Genomic DNA, 20373 nt, shown 5'->3' with positions numbered 1-20373 from the left:
AACTTCATGGGAGATGTCTTCTCTTTCTGGAACCAAGCAAGATATCGGCTCTGCCAAGCTCTGCAGAGTGTGTAGTCTACACACAATCATAAAAATGAGGAACTTATGCACAGATTTGTAGGTCATGAAGTTTTACTGCTTAATCAAGTTCTAGGAGTGCAGAGAGCTAATCTGCATTTTGACTTTTCTGTATAGCTAGGTCACTGCAAAAGCCAAGTTTCTACTGATAAGCTCATTTTCCTGTGTAACAGAAGTGTCTTAAGGATGTAGGTGTGAATTAACTTCTGAAGGTCCTTTTAAGCAGGAAAAAGAAAAGATAATGTGGGCTTCCCTTCTAAGTGCACTGAAAGAGATCTGATCTGTCTGGGGAGCACACTGTTGCTCTTGTGATGGGTTAGTTGTAACCAGACATAAATTATTGACTTGGTCCCATTTTCTCCTTCTGTTTCCTCAAGAGTAAGATTTCCAAATAATCTGTCTTTTTAAGTTAAAGAGTGTAGCCCTTGTAGTCTAGGAGTGTTTCAGGTGCTGTCTTTGCAAGAAATGTAAGCTCTTATTTCAGTTTATTATGACAGGTTAGCAACTAGTGCATGACTGAAGTGGAAATAAATCTTGAAAGGAGAAAGGAACCTTGAAACATTGAAAATAGTCTGTTCCTCTCTTTTTATATACTAACAAAACTGAAATGCTAATTTTATTTTTATTCCTTGCTGGCCTAGTTTACTTTTTACAAAAGTAATGATCTGTCATTAGCAGAGAAGAGTAGATGCAGTAGATGCAGTTCTGTGGGCATTGATAGTCTGAAACATTTTTGTGCTGTTACTATGAAAACATGTCTGTCTTTCACAAAATGGGTTTTCTGTGTAACAGTATCAATAACTATGAACCGAGAGTAAGACATTATAGATGAGTCAGGGACCAGAAGCCTAGCTTCAAACAACCTGACGCCTTTGAGTGTATTTCAGTTCATATTTAGCTTTTGAAAGACAGTTTCAGGAAATCAGACTGCTACTAAAATAGAATGAGGAACTTAATCTTTACCTCAAAAGAATAAGCCTGGGCTGTTTTGGGGAACTGAAGCTTTTTTGTTTTGAAGAGACCTTGACTATTTAAAACTTGTTAATGATTTCTGCCATGAAATAGCTTAATGAGGAATTATGCTAATTTCAAATCCCCTATTTAAAGTAAATGAAATACTTCTGGCAGAAGCTGTGATAAGGGGATATGCAAATTGCTTAAGGCAACTTGTGGTGCAAAAATTTGGGCAATTTGCTTGGATGTGCAGTGTTCTGCTTCCTGTCTTGCTTCTGCTTTCCTATATAGTATAGGATTTAGTAATTACTAGTGCTTTTAAGGACATTAAGATCTGTGCAGCAGTGGAGGTATATAAAGTTTATTGAAGTCATTGCATGCAATTCCTAAATACCTATGTACCTGTTAAAAGAGGCCTTTGGACTTATGTGGAGCCCTGTGGAAGTTTGTTTCTTTTCTGCCTCAGCCTAACAGTAAAAATGAGTATATTAACATTATGGAAATTTTTGACCGTAAAGCATATTTCAGCTTCAACATCCATAAGGTTGGTATTTCAATCACAGTAAAATGATCATATACAACAGCATTGTAAAGACTTCTTAATAGAAAATTTAAAAATCATGCATGTGCTTTTTATTTCTTTTCATTTTATTTCTTTTAATGCATCTCTGTGTGTTTTTTGTTTCTTTTCCTCTTTAGGCAGTGAGCCATCTGATTGCTGCAGTTCTGAAAGAAAAAGTTTCTTCAAAGACAATCAGACAGGCTTCTGACCAGGTCTGTGGCATTTTTTCACTTTCATCTTCTCTCTCATCCTTATGTGATTATTCTATCTGCTTTTTCTAGGTTTTCCAGTTTGCCACTGTGTCATTTTAATACAATTCTAGAAGTTAAATAAAGGTAGTTTTCAATATGTATTTGGGCATACAGGAACAGCTAAACTCTGGCATCAGGAGAACAATTTTACTTCCATTACAAGACTTAATGGCGGAAGCCTGAATCCTGCAGAATACCTATATCTTGCTATGTTCAGTTTAAAAGAGTTTAATTTAGTTATGTTACTTGAGAGTGAAGTACATAGACTGGGACATTGTCTCTTGAGTTGGAAATTTGTTTACTTCGCTATAAAAATTTCAAGAAGTATGGCATTTTGCATACCTGCATTAACGTTATATTTCGTATCAGGTAAGTAGACCTTGTATTTCTTCAGGAGGTAGCAGGATATAAAGGCATACTTAGCATTTGCATTTTAAATGAGTCAAGCTTACTTAAGTGCATGTCTTGTTAACAGAGAGGTATATAAAATGTTGGCAATTGCAAGTGTCACAGCAAATGGGAAAGGTGTTAGTTAGGATTTGTTACTTTGGTTTTTCTCCCCAAAAGCTTATGTGTCTAGAAATGAACAGAAATTGATCTGTTGATTTTTGTTCCACGGTGTGGGAACTTCACCCTAACATACCCAGACCTGGAAAGTGCTAAGTTTTGATGTGAGGGAGTATTGGAAGTGTGTAGTTTATCTAAGAGAAGCTCTTTCACAGTCCTGATCATAATCAAGTTCCCAAATTATGTTCTGATTTTGAGCTACAAGTTGATATTTTCCCCTTAATGCTGCTTATATGAAGGTATTAGACTGAAATACAGCAACACATTCTAATATGCTAGGAAGCAGAAGATTGTGCTGGTTAGACATTGCAGACTCCCTTTATACTCAAGAGTGTTTTGTAGTGTTGGTTGTTTTAAAACCTTCCGTGTTCTTCAGTTGAAAGTCACAAAGTCAGCAAACTAATCTGAGAATCATGGAAACCAGCAGCAGCTTTGATGGTTGCTGCCAAATCTTCATGCTTACAAGCAAATAGAACTTTAAGTGTTTAGTAAAGGCGACTTACCTTTGGATAGCCCTTTGTACGCCTGTCTTTAGCTGTGTGTGCTACACCTTGGTGTAGAGACAGCTTTTCATGGCAGTTTCTGAATTGTCTCCAATTGCATCCTTATTTTTTAAATCGAGAAACTGATGATAACCTTCCTGTGAGTGTGTCCTGTACCTGGATGTGTTCAAGGTCAGGTTGGATGGGAACCTGGGCAACCTGACAGTGAGTGGCATCACTTCCCATGTCCCCAACTTGGAACTAGATGGTCTTTAAGGTCACTTCCAACACAATCCATTCCATTATTCTAACTGCATAGGCACAGCTGAAAAATTCACCTGTATTACCATTTTTGTCAGAGACAGTGTTATGCCCTACCATGGGCCTAGACAGCAGAGGGCAAGAAAGTGGGAGCTGTCCCTGCTTTTTTCTGACTTTTCTTTGGCAGTTTGTCCTGACTTTCTCAGGGATAGAATCTGTATCCCAGCTTCATCTTGTGCTCTCTAAGGCTTCAGAAGAAGTGATTGAGCTAGTTTGTATTTAAAAGTGTGTTTGAGATGCATGAAAATAAATTAGTGTGATGATTGACCATTCTCATTACTTGTGTCCCATGCTTTTGCCTTCAGACTCCTGCTCTGAACCTGCTCTGGGAGAAGTGCTGCAGTGAGAATGTTGCCTTGCGAACAGCCTGCTGTGAGGGCTTGGTAGCACTTGTGGTGGAGAAACATGCTGAGCTTGACTATGTTCTTCATGAAGCTCTTAACCGAATTCCCTCAGCAAGGTAGTATTTGGTTGCCTAATTTTTGTCAGGTGGTTATCAGTCATTGTTTATCCCTGACAGAGGAAGAAGTTCTGTGCCAGTATCCTCAGACACACCATGACATTAAGACTGCTACTGCCCTGCCACTCTGCTGAAGGATATTGCTTTCACCTTTGCTATGTGACAGTGTGGGTCTGACATAAAAACTCTTAGAGTATTCTATGGATGTAAGCTGAAATTGTCAGTAGTTCAGGCTAGTGCTCTCAACTTAGAACTGTGGAACCTCAGAAGTCAATGAACTGCTTAGTTTTGTTGTCCCTATCACAGCAACTTCCAGTATGGGGAAATATGTTGTTGTTTAACCTCAGGCAGCAGCCAAGTCTCACACAGCTGCTCACTCACTTCCCCACTAGTAGAATTAGGGCAAAAGGTAGAAAACTTACGGGTTGAAAAAAGGAAAAGTGAAAGCTATGGACATAAACAAACGAAAACAAGAAATTAATTCACTGCTTCCCGTGGGCAAGCTGGTGTTCAGCCATCTCTAAGAAAGCAGGTCCCCATCACATGTAATGCTGACTTGGGAAATAAATGCCATCATGCCAAACACCCCCTCTTCTTTCCATGAATTTTATATACTGAGCATGATGTCATATGGTCCAGAATGTCTCTTTGGTCAGTTGGGGTCACCCATCTTGGCTTTGTCTTCTCCCAGCCTGCCAAGCACCCCGAACTTCCTCCCCTGTGTGGCAGCATGAAAAGCAGAAAAGGCTGTATGTAAGCCCTGATCAGCAATAACAAAAACATCTCTGTTTTTGACCTGTGTTCAGCACAATCCTAAACACAGCCCATACCAGCACCTGTGAAGAGAATTATCCCTATCTCAGATAAAACCAGCGCAGAGGGAAATAACTTCATCAGTCTGTCAAAAAACTGATTGCTCAGATAAAGTCACCATAAGAATGTGTGTTAGGATTAGAAATGCTGCAGTTTGTTTCCTTGTCTGCTGAGGAGGAAATCACTCTACTTTGAAGCTCCTTCCTCCTACACAATTCTGGAAATAGAATGTTTTCATCTTGTAGTGGTCTTTTGACCTAGACTGCCTGTCCAACATACTGAGAAAATGCACTTGTGAGGGAAAGAGGCACTGTGCATAACATTTAGAAATAGGAAATCAAATGATGACTGGGGAGAGATTTCCAACCTTGGGGAGATTGGGGAAAAAATTACCAACTTTATTAAGTTTCCTTTTGACTGCTAAGTGTATTTCTGCACCAAGTTGTGTAATTCTCTTGCTAGAGACTAGTAGAGTTGTTTTTAGCCAAACCAGCTATTTAGAGTTATATATGTGATATGTTATGCTGGTAGACACAGCAGAGAGGCTGCAAGAACCATGCTATTCAAGACATGTTCTTCATCTCTTCTCACCTTCACATAATCAGTTTTACCTTATCTAAGCTTTCTCATATTCAGTGTGAGCCAAATGTGAGCTTTTTCTTGCTTGTTTACAGCTTGTGACTTGCTTGTTTACAGCTAGAGTTTTGCTGTGCTGATGCTAAGTCTCTGCTGGGTTTGCTATAAATGACTACGATTTCCTAGAAGAGGTTTTGTAAATACATTTTTATAGTATGGGTAATCTCTGCAAACCACTGTCCTCCAAATGATGAAGTTTGGGGGCATTTTGGGGTTAAGGGAGGATTCTACATAAGTATAACAAATAAGTAAAAGTACCTGTGATAAGACTGTGATAACCTGAGTCCTGAGGCATAAGGTGGAGTAAAAGTTTTATTAGCTGTGATGCCATCATGATTTTTTGTGTTTTCTTTTTATATACTTTTTATGTATATTCTCGGTATTCTTAGCATACATAGCTGAAATTCTTTGTTTTGGCATCTTAGCTTAAATTCTGGTATTCTGCTAGGCCAGAAAACCAAACATGCCCCAGCCTCACAGCTCGGGGCTGGAAAGCCTCGCGTTATCTTGAAAGACCAAGGCTCTTTCTAGAGTGTATTTTGTAAACTACACTCAAGCTCATCTTGGTGGGGCTACTCTAGAATGGGGAGATACCGTGCCATTTATTTTAGCTCCTCATTGGGGAATCTTTGTCAAATATACTGATTTGCAAGGTCTTTGAAATTATATACACGATATACTGTCTGTGCATTTTGGTGTATTCCACCTTGATGAATTGTTGCATCTAAGGATCCTTATTAAATACAAAGATAAAAACACTTTATGCCTTAATTGTGTCTGGCCCATAATTCTAGGACTAGGGAAAAGGCATCAGCTGTGGCTTGCAGACTAAGAAATTTGAATTTGCTGTTCAGCTGAGGGTTTGTTACAGTACCAACAGTTTATGAGGTTATGGAATGTTAATACAGCTTTGTACTTCAAAAAATAAAAAGTATAAAATGGGATATTTAGAATTAAGTTAACCTTAAAAGCAAATTCAAAATTAAATATTGAAGAGACTACAATCTGCCCCACTTCTACACTATTTGAAACTTCTCAAAATCTCTTTTTCATGTGTGAAACCAACACATGACTGATTGCTGTATGAAGTCCTGGCAAATTACATAGTAACTAACCTTTTATGTATTTTTGGCTTCTTTCCCACTGCCAACCTATCCTCCTTCAAGCTGTTACCAATGAAACCACATACACTATGGATTGCAAAGCAGGGTTTATGCTGCCTAACCACAGAAGTCTGTGGTTGTAGCCTCAGGAGCTTATTAAACTGACAATTTCAGATTGACTCTTTTCAGTGCTAGTACTTTTTTTTACCTTACCTTAGAGTTGTAGTCTGCAGTCCATCATCCTTTTCCATGCCAAATTTTCATCTGTGTGGCTTTGCAGTGCTTGATACACAGTTGCTACAACAAAAATTAGCAGCCAGTGGCAGCTAACAGAAAGGCATTTGCAACCACAGAGCACTTTCAATGCTGAGTGCAGTTAGGTGTATATTTTGTTGGCAAAGACTACTCTATGTTGTATTCTTGCTTCTCTTCTGTTACAAAGAATTTTTGCAGAAGCTAAGTGCACCTGCTGGATTATATTTTGTCAGGTCTATCAAATTATTCACACTAGAAAAGACATTTTGTTTTGGCAGAGATGAAGATCTCATGTTTATCTAAGTTAACTTGTGTGGTTCGCAATACCTTCTGATTGTATATATTATTGTACTGTAACTGGCTCTTAAGTGTTTCCTTTGATGCCCTAAGTGTTTAAACTTCATGGAACATCATATTCACATGCATATTTGTGTGTTTATGCATATATAGGAAATATCTTTACATATGTAGATACATGCATGTGTGTTTTCACATGTTTTTAGGATTGGTTTTCAGCATTCTGTTTAGATGATGGTGGGAAAACACTGCCTGTGTTCAGTAATGAACAAGGATAAATAATCAATCTACTGAAAAACCTGTGAAACAATTAATTATTGTAATCTAAAAGACACTGTCAGAAGGATTTCTGTGTGGCACGTTTTCAGAATGTTTTTATTACTGAGCATCCATGCCTGTAGGAGATGGGAAATGGGATGGAAATCCTTGCAATATGACATGCCTTTGTGTTGCTTGTGTTCAGGAGATAATTGCAAAACCTAAAGCATCTCTTCTCTCCCCACTTCCTGGCTGGAAATTAGGACCAGGAGTATTGAAGTTTCATAACAGGAAAGATGGTTTTCTTATAAAGTATTTTATGGTTCATTTTTTTCCTCCTTGCTGCAGTTACCCAATTGAAGATGGGAAATAAACTTGCAAATTCTCATTTCACTGGCTTTTTCTAGCAGTGAAGAAGCTAAAAGATTGTTCTCGCTCTCCTTCCCCTACACCCATCCAAAAATCTTCTTCTGTGTTTCAGGTTGACTATATTGGGATTTAGAAGACTACGGCACATCTTCCTGTTAGCTGCTTTGCAGCAGAGTTTTGCCAAACCTCAATGTCTTCTTGTATTGTCAGATTTCAGTATTTTGAGAGCCAGGTGTCACAGCAGCCAGTCATTTTAAAGATTACAGGCACATCTTATAAGTGGTCCATTTTTGAAAGAGAGAGAGAAATGCAAGCATATTCTATCACTTTTGATCTTAGTCAATGTTTTCCAGCACAGAAGAGAGAATATAGAACATTGCCTGTATCTGAACTATAAAAGTAAGCATTTAATGGTGAGGAGATCCACTGTGGGACTCTCTAGATGTTCCATGGCATGCCATATCACCTTATAGAAAAGAGTCTGTCTGCAGGTGGTGACAAGTATGGTAAAGGTTTTACAGTTAAATGTGCTGTTTGCCTTGTATTCCCATTTTTGTAATACATGGTAGAAACAACCTGTCAAAAGTTTTAAGTGATTGGCAGATATTCTCTTTGCTGTTTTGGTCATTATGTGAAAAGACAACAAAGACACACAAATGCACAGCTTGCCCAGAACGGTATGGGAATATGTTAAGAGGTGCCCTAAAGTAAAACTCCAGGTCTCAAGTGTCTATTTTATTCCTTCTCTTAGGTATAAATCAATTAATGTAGCTGCATACTTGACGGTAACTAAGTTCTTTTTGTCAACAGGAATGTGCACGGTTTAGTAAAAACTATTTGCAAGTTAATACAAATTCAAGCTGTTCACCTGGGAAAAGATGAAGATAAGTATTTTTGCAATCTGTATGGAATCAGGTTAGTTTTACATTCCTTTATTTAGAAACAATAACAACTTTCTGTCTGATTTCCAGGAGAAGAAAAAAAAGAAAATTAATTTAATACTGGATTTTGATCTTACTCTTTTTTGTGTATTTTGCTTTGTTCACACTGTGCATGTAATTAAGTGCTAGCACAGGTCGCCCATAGAGGTTGTGGAATCTCTGTCCTTAGAGATAACAGAACCTGACTGTAATAGCTGACTGCTTGAGCATTTGGGTTGGACTGGATGATCTGAGTAGGTCCCTTTCAACCTAAATGATGATTTGGTTCTGTGGTTTTTGAGGTTTCCTTTTTGGTTGAAAGTTTTAAGAAGTTTTAATGCAAGGATAAGTTTGCCACCATAAGCTCAAAAGGGACAGTGGCAGTGGGGCAATGGGAGGCAAGACAGGGGGAGAAAACAAGTACTAGTACTTGTTCAAATACTGGATGATTTCTGATATTTCTTTTGATAAGTATTTTATTTTAAAGCTCTGAATCACTTCATTCTCACTTGTTTTTCCTGCTTTGTTCTTATTATAAAAGTCAAGTTCACAAATGTCTTTGCTGTTAAGGTGATTGACGTGTAAAAACAAAATACTTAAAGATGCATGTAGAGGTACTTATCTAAAGCTTCTTATCATGCAATAGCAGACTTTGAAGAGGACATCATAGTGACTTCATCATCTCTTGAGAAACCATGAGTCAATACTGACATTTAAAGCCTCTGTTGTATCTTTTCTGAAGAACAGAAAAGCTTGGTAGATGTCATGAATGCTTTTCAAGTTACTTTTTATGCAGTTAAGAGGTATCATTGTAGGGGGCTGTAGCTAAAATGGCTTAAGGATATAAAATGCATTATTTGGCAGACAGGAATCATGTCTTTAATTGAGCGAAATGAAATAGTGCAGGAATTGAAGCAGGCTTTTTGGTGTGCTGGATGTGTTTGCATTCCTGAAATCCTTCATGTGGCTGTATCAGTTCTCATTGCAAAATCCCTGGTTGTATAGAGCAGTTTTAAATGAAAAGGTAAGTAAGGAAGATGGAATTCTTATGGAACCTTTTTCTAAAGTTTCTGGTAGAAGAAGTTAAGTTAAAGGAACTTAATTCTGGCTTCGTATGAAAAAGAGGGTGGTAGGATGTGTCTGGAATAAAGAAATAGTCTCAACCCAACAGAGCAAAGAAAAGTTACTACATTTTTTCACACTCACAAAAAGGGAAGTTACTGGTAAGATACATGAAGGTGAAATTTGGTAATTCAGAATGGTGTAAAGTAAAGTAATAGAGAACTAAAAATAAGAAGCAGACTTTTTTTTAGCCAGTGTGGTTTTTGTTTTCCATTTTGGTTATAGTTAACTTTAATAAAGAGAAATGATTGCTTGACATAGGGTCAGAGCCCTGAGATTTTTGAAACCTGACTTCTGGTTTTTAGTGTACAGAACAACCTATCTATTCATTGTTATATAGCAATTTTTGTAGTTGTGCTCCATTAAATGCCATTAAAAACAGATTTTTTGTAAGGAATTTAAGAATGTATTCAGTAGCTCACTAACAGTAAATCTCCCATTACAGTGTATATATATTATGCTGTCCACTGTGCAAAAGTACTCCATATAGAAATCATCAATGAAGAATCAAAATGTAACAGTACATTCTCAAGTTGTTTGCTATTGTCACCAATATTAAAGGGAAATAAATGTGGTTTAGGCCAATGTTAGTTCTGGACAATAGAATTCACTTTATAATACACATTCTTGAGATGACGTAATATCATGATCAGTTCCCGAAAAGAAATGGAAGAAAATTAATGTGTTGCAGATTTGTGCATTTTATTATATAGTGTTTTCCTGGGATGGAGTTAGCTTTCTCTGGAGCAGCCATCTGCAGCCAGAACACTGTTGATAACACACCAATTTTGGCCACTGCTAAGCAGTGCAGTCCCTCCACCCATTGCCATCCTTCAAAGGGCCAGTGAGGGAGGAGTGGTCTATACTCTGGGAGGCAACATAGCCAGGATAATTTACCCAATCTAACAAAAGGGATATTTCATATTGCATAACACTGTGCTCAGGAGTAAAAGCTAAGAGGAAGGAGCTGGGAGTGGATTTATTGTTAAGGTCTTTGTCTTCCAAAGCAACAGCTATGCATACTGAAGCCCTACTGCACAGAAAGTGGCTAGATATTGCCTGCTGGACAGTAAAGAATATATTTTTTAAATTTTCCTTGCTTTCTTTTCTGGTCTTTGTTTTTCTTTAGTAAACTGCCTTTATCTTGACCTGCGAAGGGCTCCTGTTAGCATTTTCAGAATAGGTGGTTTATGATATACATGTACAAAAAATGGAATATGATTTTTAAATGAAAGCTATTAGCCTTTTAAAAATATTATTAATGATTAATCATGCATGATTTTACTGTTTTAAAGTTATAGAGAACTGCTACTTTTCTGAATTCAATATTCAGAGCAGGTAGAAAAATGCTTTAAAAGTGTATATTTTATGGAGTACAATGCTGTTCCTGAAAGGACCAGCTTTCTGAAAGGGCCAGGGTCACATCTGCATACACAGAAAGGTATGTTGACTGCAGACATTGTTTCCTCATACAGAAAAAGAAGTCTGTCACTGAATTTGTCCTTTAAATCAGACTGGAGCTCACTTTTGTTCAGAGATGTAACAAAAAAGTTCAGATTACCTATAAATTAAAAATTATATATGGTTTATTGTTACTTCTCACAAAGATTTATCTTTGTTTGCCTGGACATTTCCATATTATGAGTGGGTAACCATTATGTTTGCTTGTGTGTTTTGCTTTATCCTGTACCCACTAGCAGTAATTTAGGGTAGTGGTGCTGTAATGTCATTTGAAGATGCACGTTTTAAGGTGCTGTTCTGTCAATTCTGTTGTTGACAATAAATCGCACCTACACACCTCAGTTTTCTTACTGCTAATAGCACTATCAAGTGGAACATTCTTGGTTTGCAGTTTTTACTGCTTCATTATTAATCACGGTTTGTTGTGGAGCTTAGCTGACTTATTTTGTCATCCAGCTCAGTGCAGTTTTACTAGTTTCGGAACATAGAAGATATGTAACAAAAAGTTTGCTTTTTTTCCCCTAAATAGTAAGCCATTTTAATTTGAAACTTGATGAGTCAGATGCTGACTTTAGGATGGTTCTTTTGGCTTTGGTGTCATTGCAGCATTTAAATGATGACTGGAGACATATTCTCTTGATTAGGAAAGGCGGTTAATTTTTAAAATATGACAGTTATTGAAATAAGAAGCCGCTATAACCCTATATGAATTTACAAGGAATATGTACTTTCAAGGTCCTGGCATTGCATGTGGGCAGTATTTCTAGCTTACTGTCTGATAAGGATACGGTCTATGATGTTGCTGGATTAAGGTGCTAGACAAGCAACAACTTTTTTGCCTCTTGCATGCTGTCATCTTTGGAAAGCTGACATGGAGCAAAAACCTTAGCTTTTCTAGTCTTTGTGCACAGATTATAAAAGACTGTTACTTCAGTAAAATCAAGATCTAGGAAGGTGGACATATGAAGAACATTAAGTAAATTGACAATTTTTTGAGAAATGAATGTGAGAAGTGACAGTTTTCTAGCCCCAAATATGAGGGTCAAATCTGTAATATGCATTGTTTGTGTTCTTAGTAGATAGCATCTGTTTTCCAAACATATTCAAGAAGTCCATAGCATCAGCCTGCTTTCTGAGGGAACTTTTGTCTTCAGATTATTTATTTCCCTGAAAAGAAACACACATCTTCAGAAGAAAAATTATTTGACAAGCAGAGGGGGAACCACTATTAAAAAAAACAAAAACAACAACAGACTGTGTTTTTAGCTGTGTTGTAACCGCATAGCAAAGAAAACGAGTCATTAGGTATGTAAATACTCTTCAAACAGCTTTCATAGTTTGGTGCTCCTTTAATTCAGCTGATGGCTATGTAATTCTTTGCTCTTTTATCTTCACAACCAGTCAATTACCTAGGACTCAAAAATGTTAACATTGAGAAAGTAAAAAAACCATGATGAGGAACACCTCTTTTAGTTTAAGAATATGTCTGCTAGATGGTGTTTTTTCACAGTGTTTTGCTAGTCTAAAAATTCCTGATTATAGTAGGTAAGATTTCCTTTATCTAAGGAAATCCTTAATGTACCATCACACTATGCATTTCAAATTTGCCAGGTAGTGGGGAAAATTAGATTTTTATTCTTTTATGGTGTTCTTTCAGATCTCACTCACTTCGCTTGTAACTGGGTTCATTCAGTGGTGCTTAAGGATGAAGCCATTGTTGTATTGCAGTGTTATTGGAGATGAGTGTATCTCAGTGAATGTTGTCTTCTCTAATAAAAAGACTGCTGGAAATTCTGACCTTTTGCTCCTCAGAAGTTTTTAAAACAATGGTAGTAAGTGAAAGACTGTAAATCCTTCCTAAAAGGCATATCTGACTGTCACTCATGTAGTGTCTGAAACTGAGGCAGTGTCTCTTGAGATACACCACTTCAAAGGATGGCTCTGAAATCATCCTCCTCTGTAGGTAAAACTCCTTTAAGGTCTCGCTGGTGTGTAGCACAGATTTGTTGGATCTGTGAGCTGGATAAATGGTTAACCAAACTGAAGGTGGTGGTTTGCAGTAGATTTATGCTGCCTTTCTCCATTTGCCTTTCAATTTACAGCATAGAATGGTTTGAGTTGGAAGGGTCCCTAAAGATCACCTAGATGCAGCACCCTAGACCCCAGACAGAGGCACCTTCCACTAGACGATCTTGTTCAAAGGCTCATCCAGCCTTTCCTTGACCTGTAGGGATGGGGCATCCAGAACTCTGGGCAGTAAGTTACTCAACTTAAACAACTTTGGTTTTGTTTCTTGCAGAACAGATTACATGCTTCAGGCTTCTCACCTTCCCAGGTTTTCCTCCACCTGAAGGAAATTTTAATCTCATTTCAGAAGTTTTGAGAAAATACCCTCTTTTGACAGTGTAGCAATCTTAGCAAAGCTGGTAAAAGGAAGAGGTTAAACTGGCTGTATCTACATCCATGCTTATTAGATAGTTGTTTTGCATACTTCCTTTCTGTGTCATAGATATAAATGTGATTTCTTTGTCTTTCAGGAACACTCCTCATCCATTAATCACTGTCCTAGAAAACAGACCTGATTGCTGGCCAATTCTGCTACAGCAGATAACTGTATTTTTCCATCAGTGTCCAGAGAGGTAAATGAATGAAAAATTTCAAAAAGCCTAGCAAATGTAGACAGCTGAATCGTATCACTGTAAATGTTTTGTTGAAGGCAAACAAACTGTAAGAATTCCGTCTTTTGTGAAAGATACTTGTAAAATGTAATTATACCATTTCACAATTTAAAATAGTATAAGTAATAATAATTAATTAAATACTGGTATAATCAATTAAAATAAATTTCATAGCTTTTTATCAACTCTGTAGATAAATTTTATATGGGTATAAAATAACTGATGCAAAATTGATAGCATATTTGATTTTTTTTAAATACACAATTTGGCTTATCAGCTTTGTAAAAATTTTGACTGCTTAGTCATAAAAAGTGAATACATTGCAGCTGTAACATCTATACAAAATGATGGGATGATGAAGGAAAAATGAAGATGGTTAAATCACACAGAAAATATGAAGTCTTGAGAAACAATGTATCTTTCTGATTAAAAAATATAGAAAAAAAATCAGTGACACAGCCATATTATAAAGCATCATTAAAATTACCAAATACCCAACACCCAACAATCTCAGCCTTTTCTTCATGCTTACCACTAAAGAACTTGTCCAATAAAGCTTCAGTGTAAATTAACAAATCTGTGGCATCCTCAAAGAGAACTGTTTTCAATGATTTTACACCTATATGTATGGTTTTCAGATCATTTTTTTTTCCTGTTTTCTGAAAGACTAATAACAGAGTAATAGTGCAGAGCTCTGTTCTCTTGCTCTTTGTGAGGAAACAAGTTGATTAATTTCTTAAATTTCTGGTGGGATTAGACTACATGATCACAACAGTAAGACTTTCAAGCAAAAGTATGTTTTGCTCCATTCAGTTGATCACAGTATTTTTCAAATGCTGTTAATTCTTTCATTCAGCTGCTAAATCTGAGACTCACATAGAGTCCCTTCAGGTTTATAAATGATGGAGTGAACAGTGGATTTTTTGCTTGTGGCTTCTTTTGAATTAAAACAGGAGTTTTTCTTAGTGAAAAGGAAAATATGTGATGTTCCTCTTGGTGCTCTTTGTTCAAGGTTTCTATGGGTAAAGTGCCAGACTGAGAATGTAGAATCACAGAACAATTTAGGTTTGGAAATGCCCTTAAGAACACGGAGTCAAGGCGTTAACCTAATGCTGTCAAGTCCCCCAATAAACTGTGTCCCTAAGTGTGATGTCAACAAGCTATGTTGAAGTAGACCTATTACTGAACTCTTTCTACAGTTTTGCATCAAGACTCAGTCTTGATGCAAAACTGTAGAAACTTGTTTAAAACAGAGTTTTGATTTCCTGTTGATGTAGGATCATAGGAAGGCTCTGCAGAGGGATTTGCACTGATGAACCTATGGGCTGAGGCCAGTAGTATGAAGGTTCAACTCCAGATGCCAGGTCCTGCATTATGGTCACAATTCCATGGAGTTCTACAGGGTGAGGGAAGAGTGGCTGGAAAATTGCACAAAGGACAAGGACCTGAGGGTACTGGTTCACTGAACATGAAGCAGTGTGTGCCCATGTGGCCAAGAAAGCCAATGGCATCCTGGCCTGGATCAGAAATAGTGTGAGCAGCAGGTACAGGACTAGCAAAGTGCCCATGCACTTGGCATTGACGTACTTGGCTCTGGTAAGGCTGCGTTTCAAACCCTTTATCCAGTTCTAGGCCCCTCGTGACATGAGGGGACATAGAGGTGGACACAGAGGGATATGAAGGACATCGAGGTGCTGGAGCAAGTCCAGAGTAGGGCAATGGAGTTGGTGAAGGGTCTGGAGCACAGATCTGATGAGGAGCATCTGGGGTGTGTAGCCCAGAGGAAAGGAGACTGAAGGGTGACTTTATTGCTCTCTGCCTGGAAGGAGGTTGAAGCCAGTGACAGGATGGGAGTAAATAGGCTCAAGTTGTATCAAGGAAGGTTTAGATTAGCTATCAGGAAAAATTTCATCATGGTCTTGTCAAGCATTGTAGCAGTCTGCCTAGGGAAGTCATAGAGTCACCATCACTGGAAGTATTCAAAAAGACCTATAAATGTGGCACTTGACATGGTTTAGTAGTGGGCAAGGCAGTGCTAGTTGGACTTGAGCCTAAACAATTCTGTGATTCTATATTTGATACTGTATTGGCCATCAGCTTTATTTGATTGTTTTAGTAATGTCAAGGACAGCTTATATTCCAAACACGGTCAAGCCAAAAGATTTGTTCTGTGGGAATAAAAATCAAATATTTTGCTGGGAAGCCATATTGGTTAAAACAGTTCCTGTTTCACTTAATTGTATTAAGACCATTCTGCAAAAACTGATAAGGATGTCTTCTTTTTAATGAAAGTATGTTTTATGTGTTTAAAAAATATATTTCTGAGTAGTCTTATCCAAATACTTCTTTCAGAATGGCACATTAGTCTGTTATGACATTCAGCAAGGAAAGTCACTTTCTTCAATTAATGAGAAAAAAACAATAAAATTAGGAGTATTGTAACCTGCAGGTCCATATTGAGTCTTTTAAAAATTGCACTTTGAGGCATGGTTGCAGTATTGGTGTCATGACAGTACTTAGTTATGGTAAGTCCAAGTTTTTTTGTGAGATTTAGACATGTCCTTCTCAACACCTTTCTGTTAACTGGGTTCTGTGAATTTTTGCAGGTAATGTCACATTACTTGGGTTTCCTTGTTGTTATGCTTTCAATAGAAAGCATTCATGGCAAACTTATTTCTTGAATTGCAGGGCAGAGGGTTCATGTGTTCACATAATGGCTTCATTTCTAAGATACCTGTATTGTGAACCATCCCAGTTACGGGAATATGCTGGATTGCGAATGGGTTTACTAAAGATCTTACTGCAGCCTCGTGGGCCAAAGAACATAGAAGCACCCTCCATGCTGGAATGTGAGATTCTTAAACTTCTGTGTGATTTTATTCCACACTTGCAGGTACAGTTGTTGCCTGACTATTACCTTTTACAGACAGATATCAAAAACAGCGATAGTATTATTATTATTGTCTTTAAAGTGTGCAAATATAGCATGCTCTTCCATTTTCTGCAGATGCAATTTGTTGATAATATATAACTCTAACAAACTGTCTGTTTCTGGTAGAAGACAAAACTTTATTTGTTCAAATTTGATAAACCTGTTAAGATAAGAATAGAAATACATTTACTGTAATTACTTCCATCTAGTTGCCTCAGTAAACTTAGACAGTCATGAGAAAATATTCTTAAATAGCAAGATATTTGTCAAAGCCATCCAGTTTTAACTTAAAGTGGATAATATTAAAATTAAAGAAACTACATGATCTAAATATTTATTTTGTCTCAATTTTTCTGATTTTGTCTCAATTTTACCTGAGCTTCAGTATAACATTGTGTTATGAATGTATGACCAAGCTTCAGACTTGAAAACATTTAGCCATAAAAATGGCACTGAATAAAACTTACAGAATTAGTTATGAACCTTTCTTTCCCTCATACACGTTGGCATTTCTTCTTTTTTTAACAAGGAATCAGTCACATCTTTTTGAATTTGTATTAATACTTGAACATTTTTGTCTGCATGAGATACATACACAATGGAAGGTACTTCTTTCTCTGAACCTCAAGTTGTTCTTATCCTTTCATTTTGGCATAGCTTAATTTAATCCTCTGTGTAATATAAATGCTGGAATGTTTCCCTGTCATTTTTTCTGACAGTGTCAAGAAAGCTGTCAGAAGTACAGCCCTTCACTTGTAGACTTTTCTGCTGATCAAATCAGTGACATGAGATTTCTGATTAGAGCGGATTATTTATAGAGCAAAAAGGGAATAAAAATCAGGGTGCTATGCTTAATGCTGTCTCCAGAGTTTGGATTGGAACAGTGCATTTATCTGGAAGTACAATTTTCAAGAACAGAAAACACTATTATTTAACACATGGGGACTTTCTGGAGACAATCTGCTTCTTGAAACCTTTTTAGCAGGCATTCAGATATGGAAATACTCCTTTTGGGTATCACACTCAGCTTTTAGTTTTTGTGATAGATTGCATGGTGTTCTAGATTCTAGTAACAACACTGCCTTTCTCTTTTGAGACAAGTGTTAAAATCCTGGTTATCTTATAAAGGAAGTATTGTAGAGCCAGATGTTTCTGTTATAAGAATATTTACCTGCTTAATGAAATCTCTACTCACTTTTTTGTGTTGTTATGGGAACCCCAAGAGCTAAATTAATTGCTGTTGCTTTTGAGTAAAAGGGAATTTTTCTCAAGAGCTACCAAGAAATATTTTAATTCTTTCATATGCTTCTGATTTTACTTCAGAATATGAAATAGCAGTTCGTAAGTTGGTTTTTTTTGGGGAAGTTGAATAAGGGATTCCTGGCATTAGTTTATACAGATGTTTCTTCAAAGATTTGGTACTATATGCAATCGAAACATAGCAGAAGTAATAGAACTAATTGTAACTTTTACATAGATCAGGAAAGGCAACTATATCATCATGTGTTTTGGCTTTGTTTTGTTTTAACACTTCTCTGCAGCTTAAAGACTTACTGCAAGTTACAGAAGCCTTGTTTTTCCTGCAAGAGCTGTTCCTCAGCCTGCTACGCTATCCTTTGTTTTGGGACGTTCAGTTATCCCAGCTTAGTCTGCAACTGTTATGCTTCTGTGAAGTGTGTTTAAATGTGACAGGAGAATGCTCATCTTTGATCTCCCTAATAGAGGACAACTTTGAGCTCCTAAAAGAGGTAAGAGTATGTGTTAAAAATGTAAAGTAGTTTTATTAAATTTAAAGATTATCATGCTTAAGGCAGTAGAGACGCTAATACATGACATTTGCCTGCAGGTGACCATTATTTATTTCAAAAGTTTCTAATTTTTTTCCCTGGTTGAATATGTTCAGAAGGTAAAAACTTGGCTGGTTCTGTATATTAAATTAATCTTTTAGCACAGAAATATCTTTAAAGTGAGTTACAACAGTTTTGAAATAGTAACTAAATGCTCTAATTAGTTAAAATGCTATTTTCATACAATTATATTCTTCATTGCTCTGTCACTGCATGTACATTTACTGTGATTCATGAAGATAATCTTGCAAAGTTTTGGTAGTTTCCTGTTCATTCTGTTTATTGCCACTGAGAAACAGAGGAGACTTGGAACTTTTTTCTTTTTTCCTTGTAGGTATTTCCAGTGGACCAGTATATAATTGGGCTAGCACTTCTACTGCTGCAAACTCCTGAAAGTCAGCAAAAGTCTGTCTTGAGTCTAGGTAAAGTTCGTCTTGTGAAAGAGGAATCCACACTCTTAAAACTGTGTCTATGCTTTTTCATATTTATGAAATAAGTGCAGCATTCACCTGGAGTTGGGTTGGACGATGAAATGTGATTTCTTTATAAGCAGAATTTTTCCTGAAGTTTAAAAGTAATATCAGTAAAAATTACTTTTCCTACTACACTGACATATTTCATCAATGTTGCTGTGTTTTAAGCCTCCTGCTGTCTTGGAGATTACTGGTTTCAGTTTTGAGCCAACAGGATATTCTTAGCTGATGCTCATGCATTCTGAGCATTTTTTTATTGCAGGTATTGAGAGCAGGCGTGACAATCATGGCAATGTTTAGCCGTGCTTTTGACTTAGAAGTTTTGATTAGTGTAGTTATTCCAGTAAAAACAAAGGTCTGTGCTCCATTTAATTTTTGTATTTTTTGCTGCCTTCAGGTACTTTGTTTTAAAAAACAGAAATCTGTGTGTCTTTAAAGGAAAAAGAGCAAAAAAATATTTTACTCTTTTTATACAATACATACAGTATTGTACAGTATATTGTACATATACAGTAAATATGAATAAATATGAATAAATAAATTTGCTCAAATGAAGTGTTTCCTAGAAAAGCCTGTGTCATACCTAAGGCTACCAATGTTCATTCCTTTTTTTTCCTCCTTGACCTTTGTTTTTCTTCATCTTCTCTTTAATAGCCTACAAGCTCCTTTTATGTTCAGAAGCCCAGGACATCTCAACCACAGCCCTTACTCTGGTGATGCCTGTGCTGCAGATCTTATCTTCTACAACAGTTGGAGACTGCTTATCAGGGGATGTTTCTGGAACTACTAGGCAGCAGCTGGCTGTAAATCTTTTGGGAATACTAAAGGATAAAGGTGTGAAGGATAAACAGGAATCGGTAAAGTGATAGAGTTTCTTTCCTCTTTTGGGGGCAGGTAGGGGAGGCATTTAAATTTTTTTCTGCATGAAGCCTAGCTGCTTGGGAAAGACTCTGTGTGAACTTCTTTGTGCAATACATTCTATGGGAATGCTTGAAAATACGTATAGTCTATAAAACCAGAGCAGTGGTGAAGTGAAAGTTTGTTTCTTTGCTGGATATTGGTTTTATATAGCAAATGAGAATTTTTTACTTTAAGAGACCATATAGATTGAAGAATTCACCTGTATTGCTAAGCAAGTAACAGGACTTAGCAAAAATTAAGGTTACATATATTTATTCTGTTTCTTTCGAACTTGTTTATTCTCTGCATCTCTTTTTCCTTGCTGCGGTATGTGACTGTTATGTACCATTCTTTCTACCTTGGCTGAAGAGAGTTACAGAGCACCTAAGTGTCAAGTACCAAATTTTGTCTCATTTACCTGAATCTTTTTATATGTTCTGTTGGGGTTTTTTGTGTTTTAGTTATTTACTTATGTCCCACTTCCCTGCCATCTATTTATTTATCTGCACTGTTCCATGAACAGGTGACAACAAATCTCTTTAATCAAGATGTGTCTGGCAGTGGGGCTAAGCTTCCTTACTGCTTTACACCCCTGTTTTGTGTAGAGAGGGTGTGATGTGACAAGTTGGAGCCA

General features: G+C 36.9%; 1 protein-coding gene across 2 annotated transcripts in view; it reads left to right on the top strand.

Moving 5' to 3' along the window:
• The window catches only part of FOCAD (focadhesin), an 88428-nt gene that overhangs the window by 5749 nt on the left and 62306 nt on the right, over positions 1-20373 (top strand). For both annotated transcript variants that reach the window (XM_021535466.3, XM_085566998.1), the window contains exons 4-11: positions 1732-1806; positions 3521-3675; positions 8217-8321; positions 13447-13548; positions 16276-16480; positions 18061-18267; positions 18701-18788; positions 19494-19696. In XM_021535466.3, the coding sequence (XP_021391141.3) occupies positions 1732-1806; positions 3521-3675; positions 8217-8321; positions 13447-13548; positions 16276-16480; positions 18061-18267; positions 18701-18788; positions 19494-19696 (1140 nt within the window). The remainder of the gene's footprint in view (positions 1-1731; positions 1807-3520; positions 3676-8216; positions 8322-13446; positions 13549-16275; positions 16481-18060; positions 18268-18700; positions 18789-19493; positions 19697-20373) is intronic.

This window comes from Lonchura striata, chromosome Z (assembly GCF_050655825.1).
Source record: "Lonchura striata isolate lonStrDom1 chromosome Z, ASM5065582v1, whole genome shotgun sequence".
NCBI lineage: Eukaryota > Metazoa > Chordata > Aves > Passeriformes > Estrildidae > Lonchura > Lonchura striata.
The sequence above is the reverse complement of the archived record's forward strand: the minus strand, read 5'-3'. Positions and strand labels throughout refer to the sequence as shown.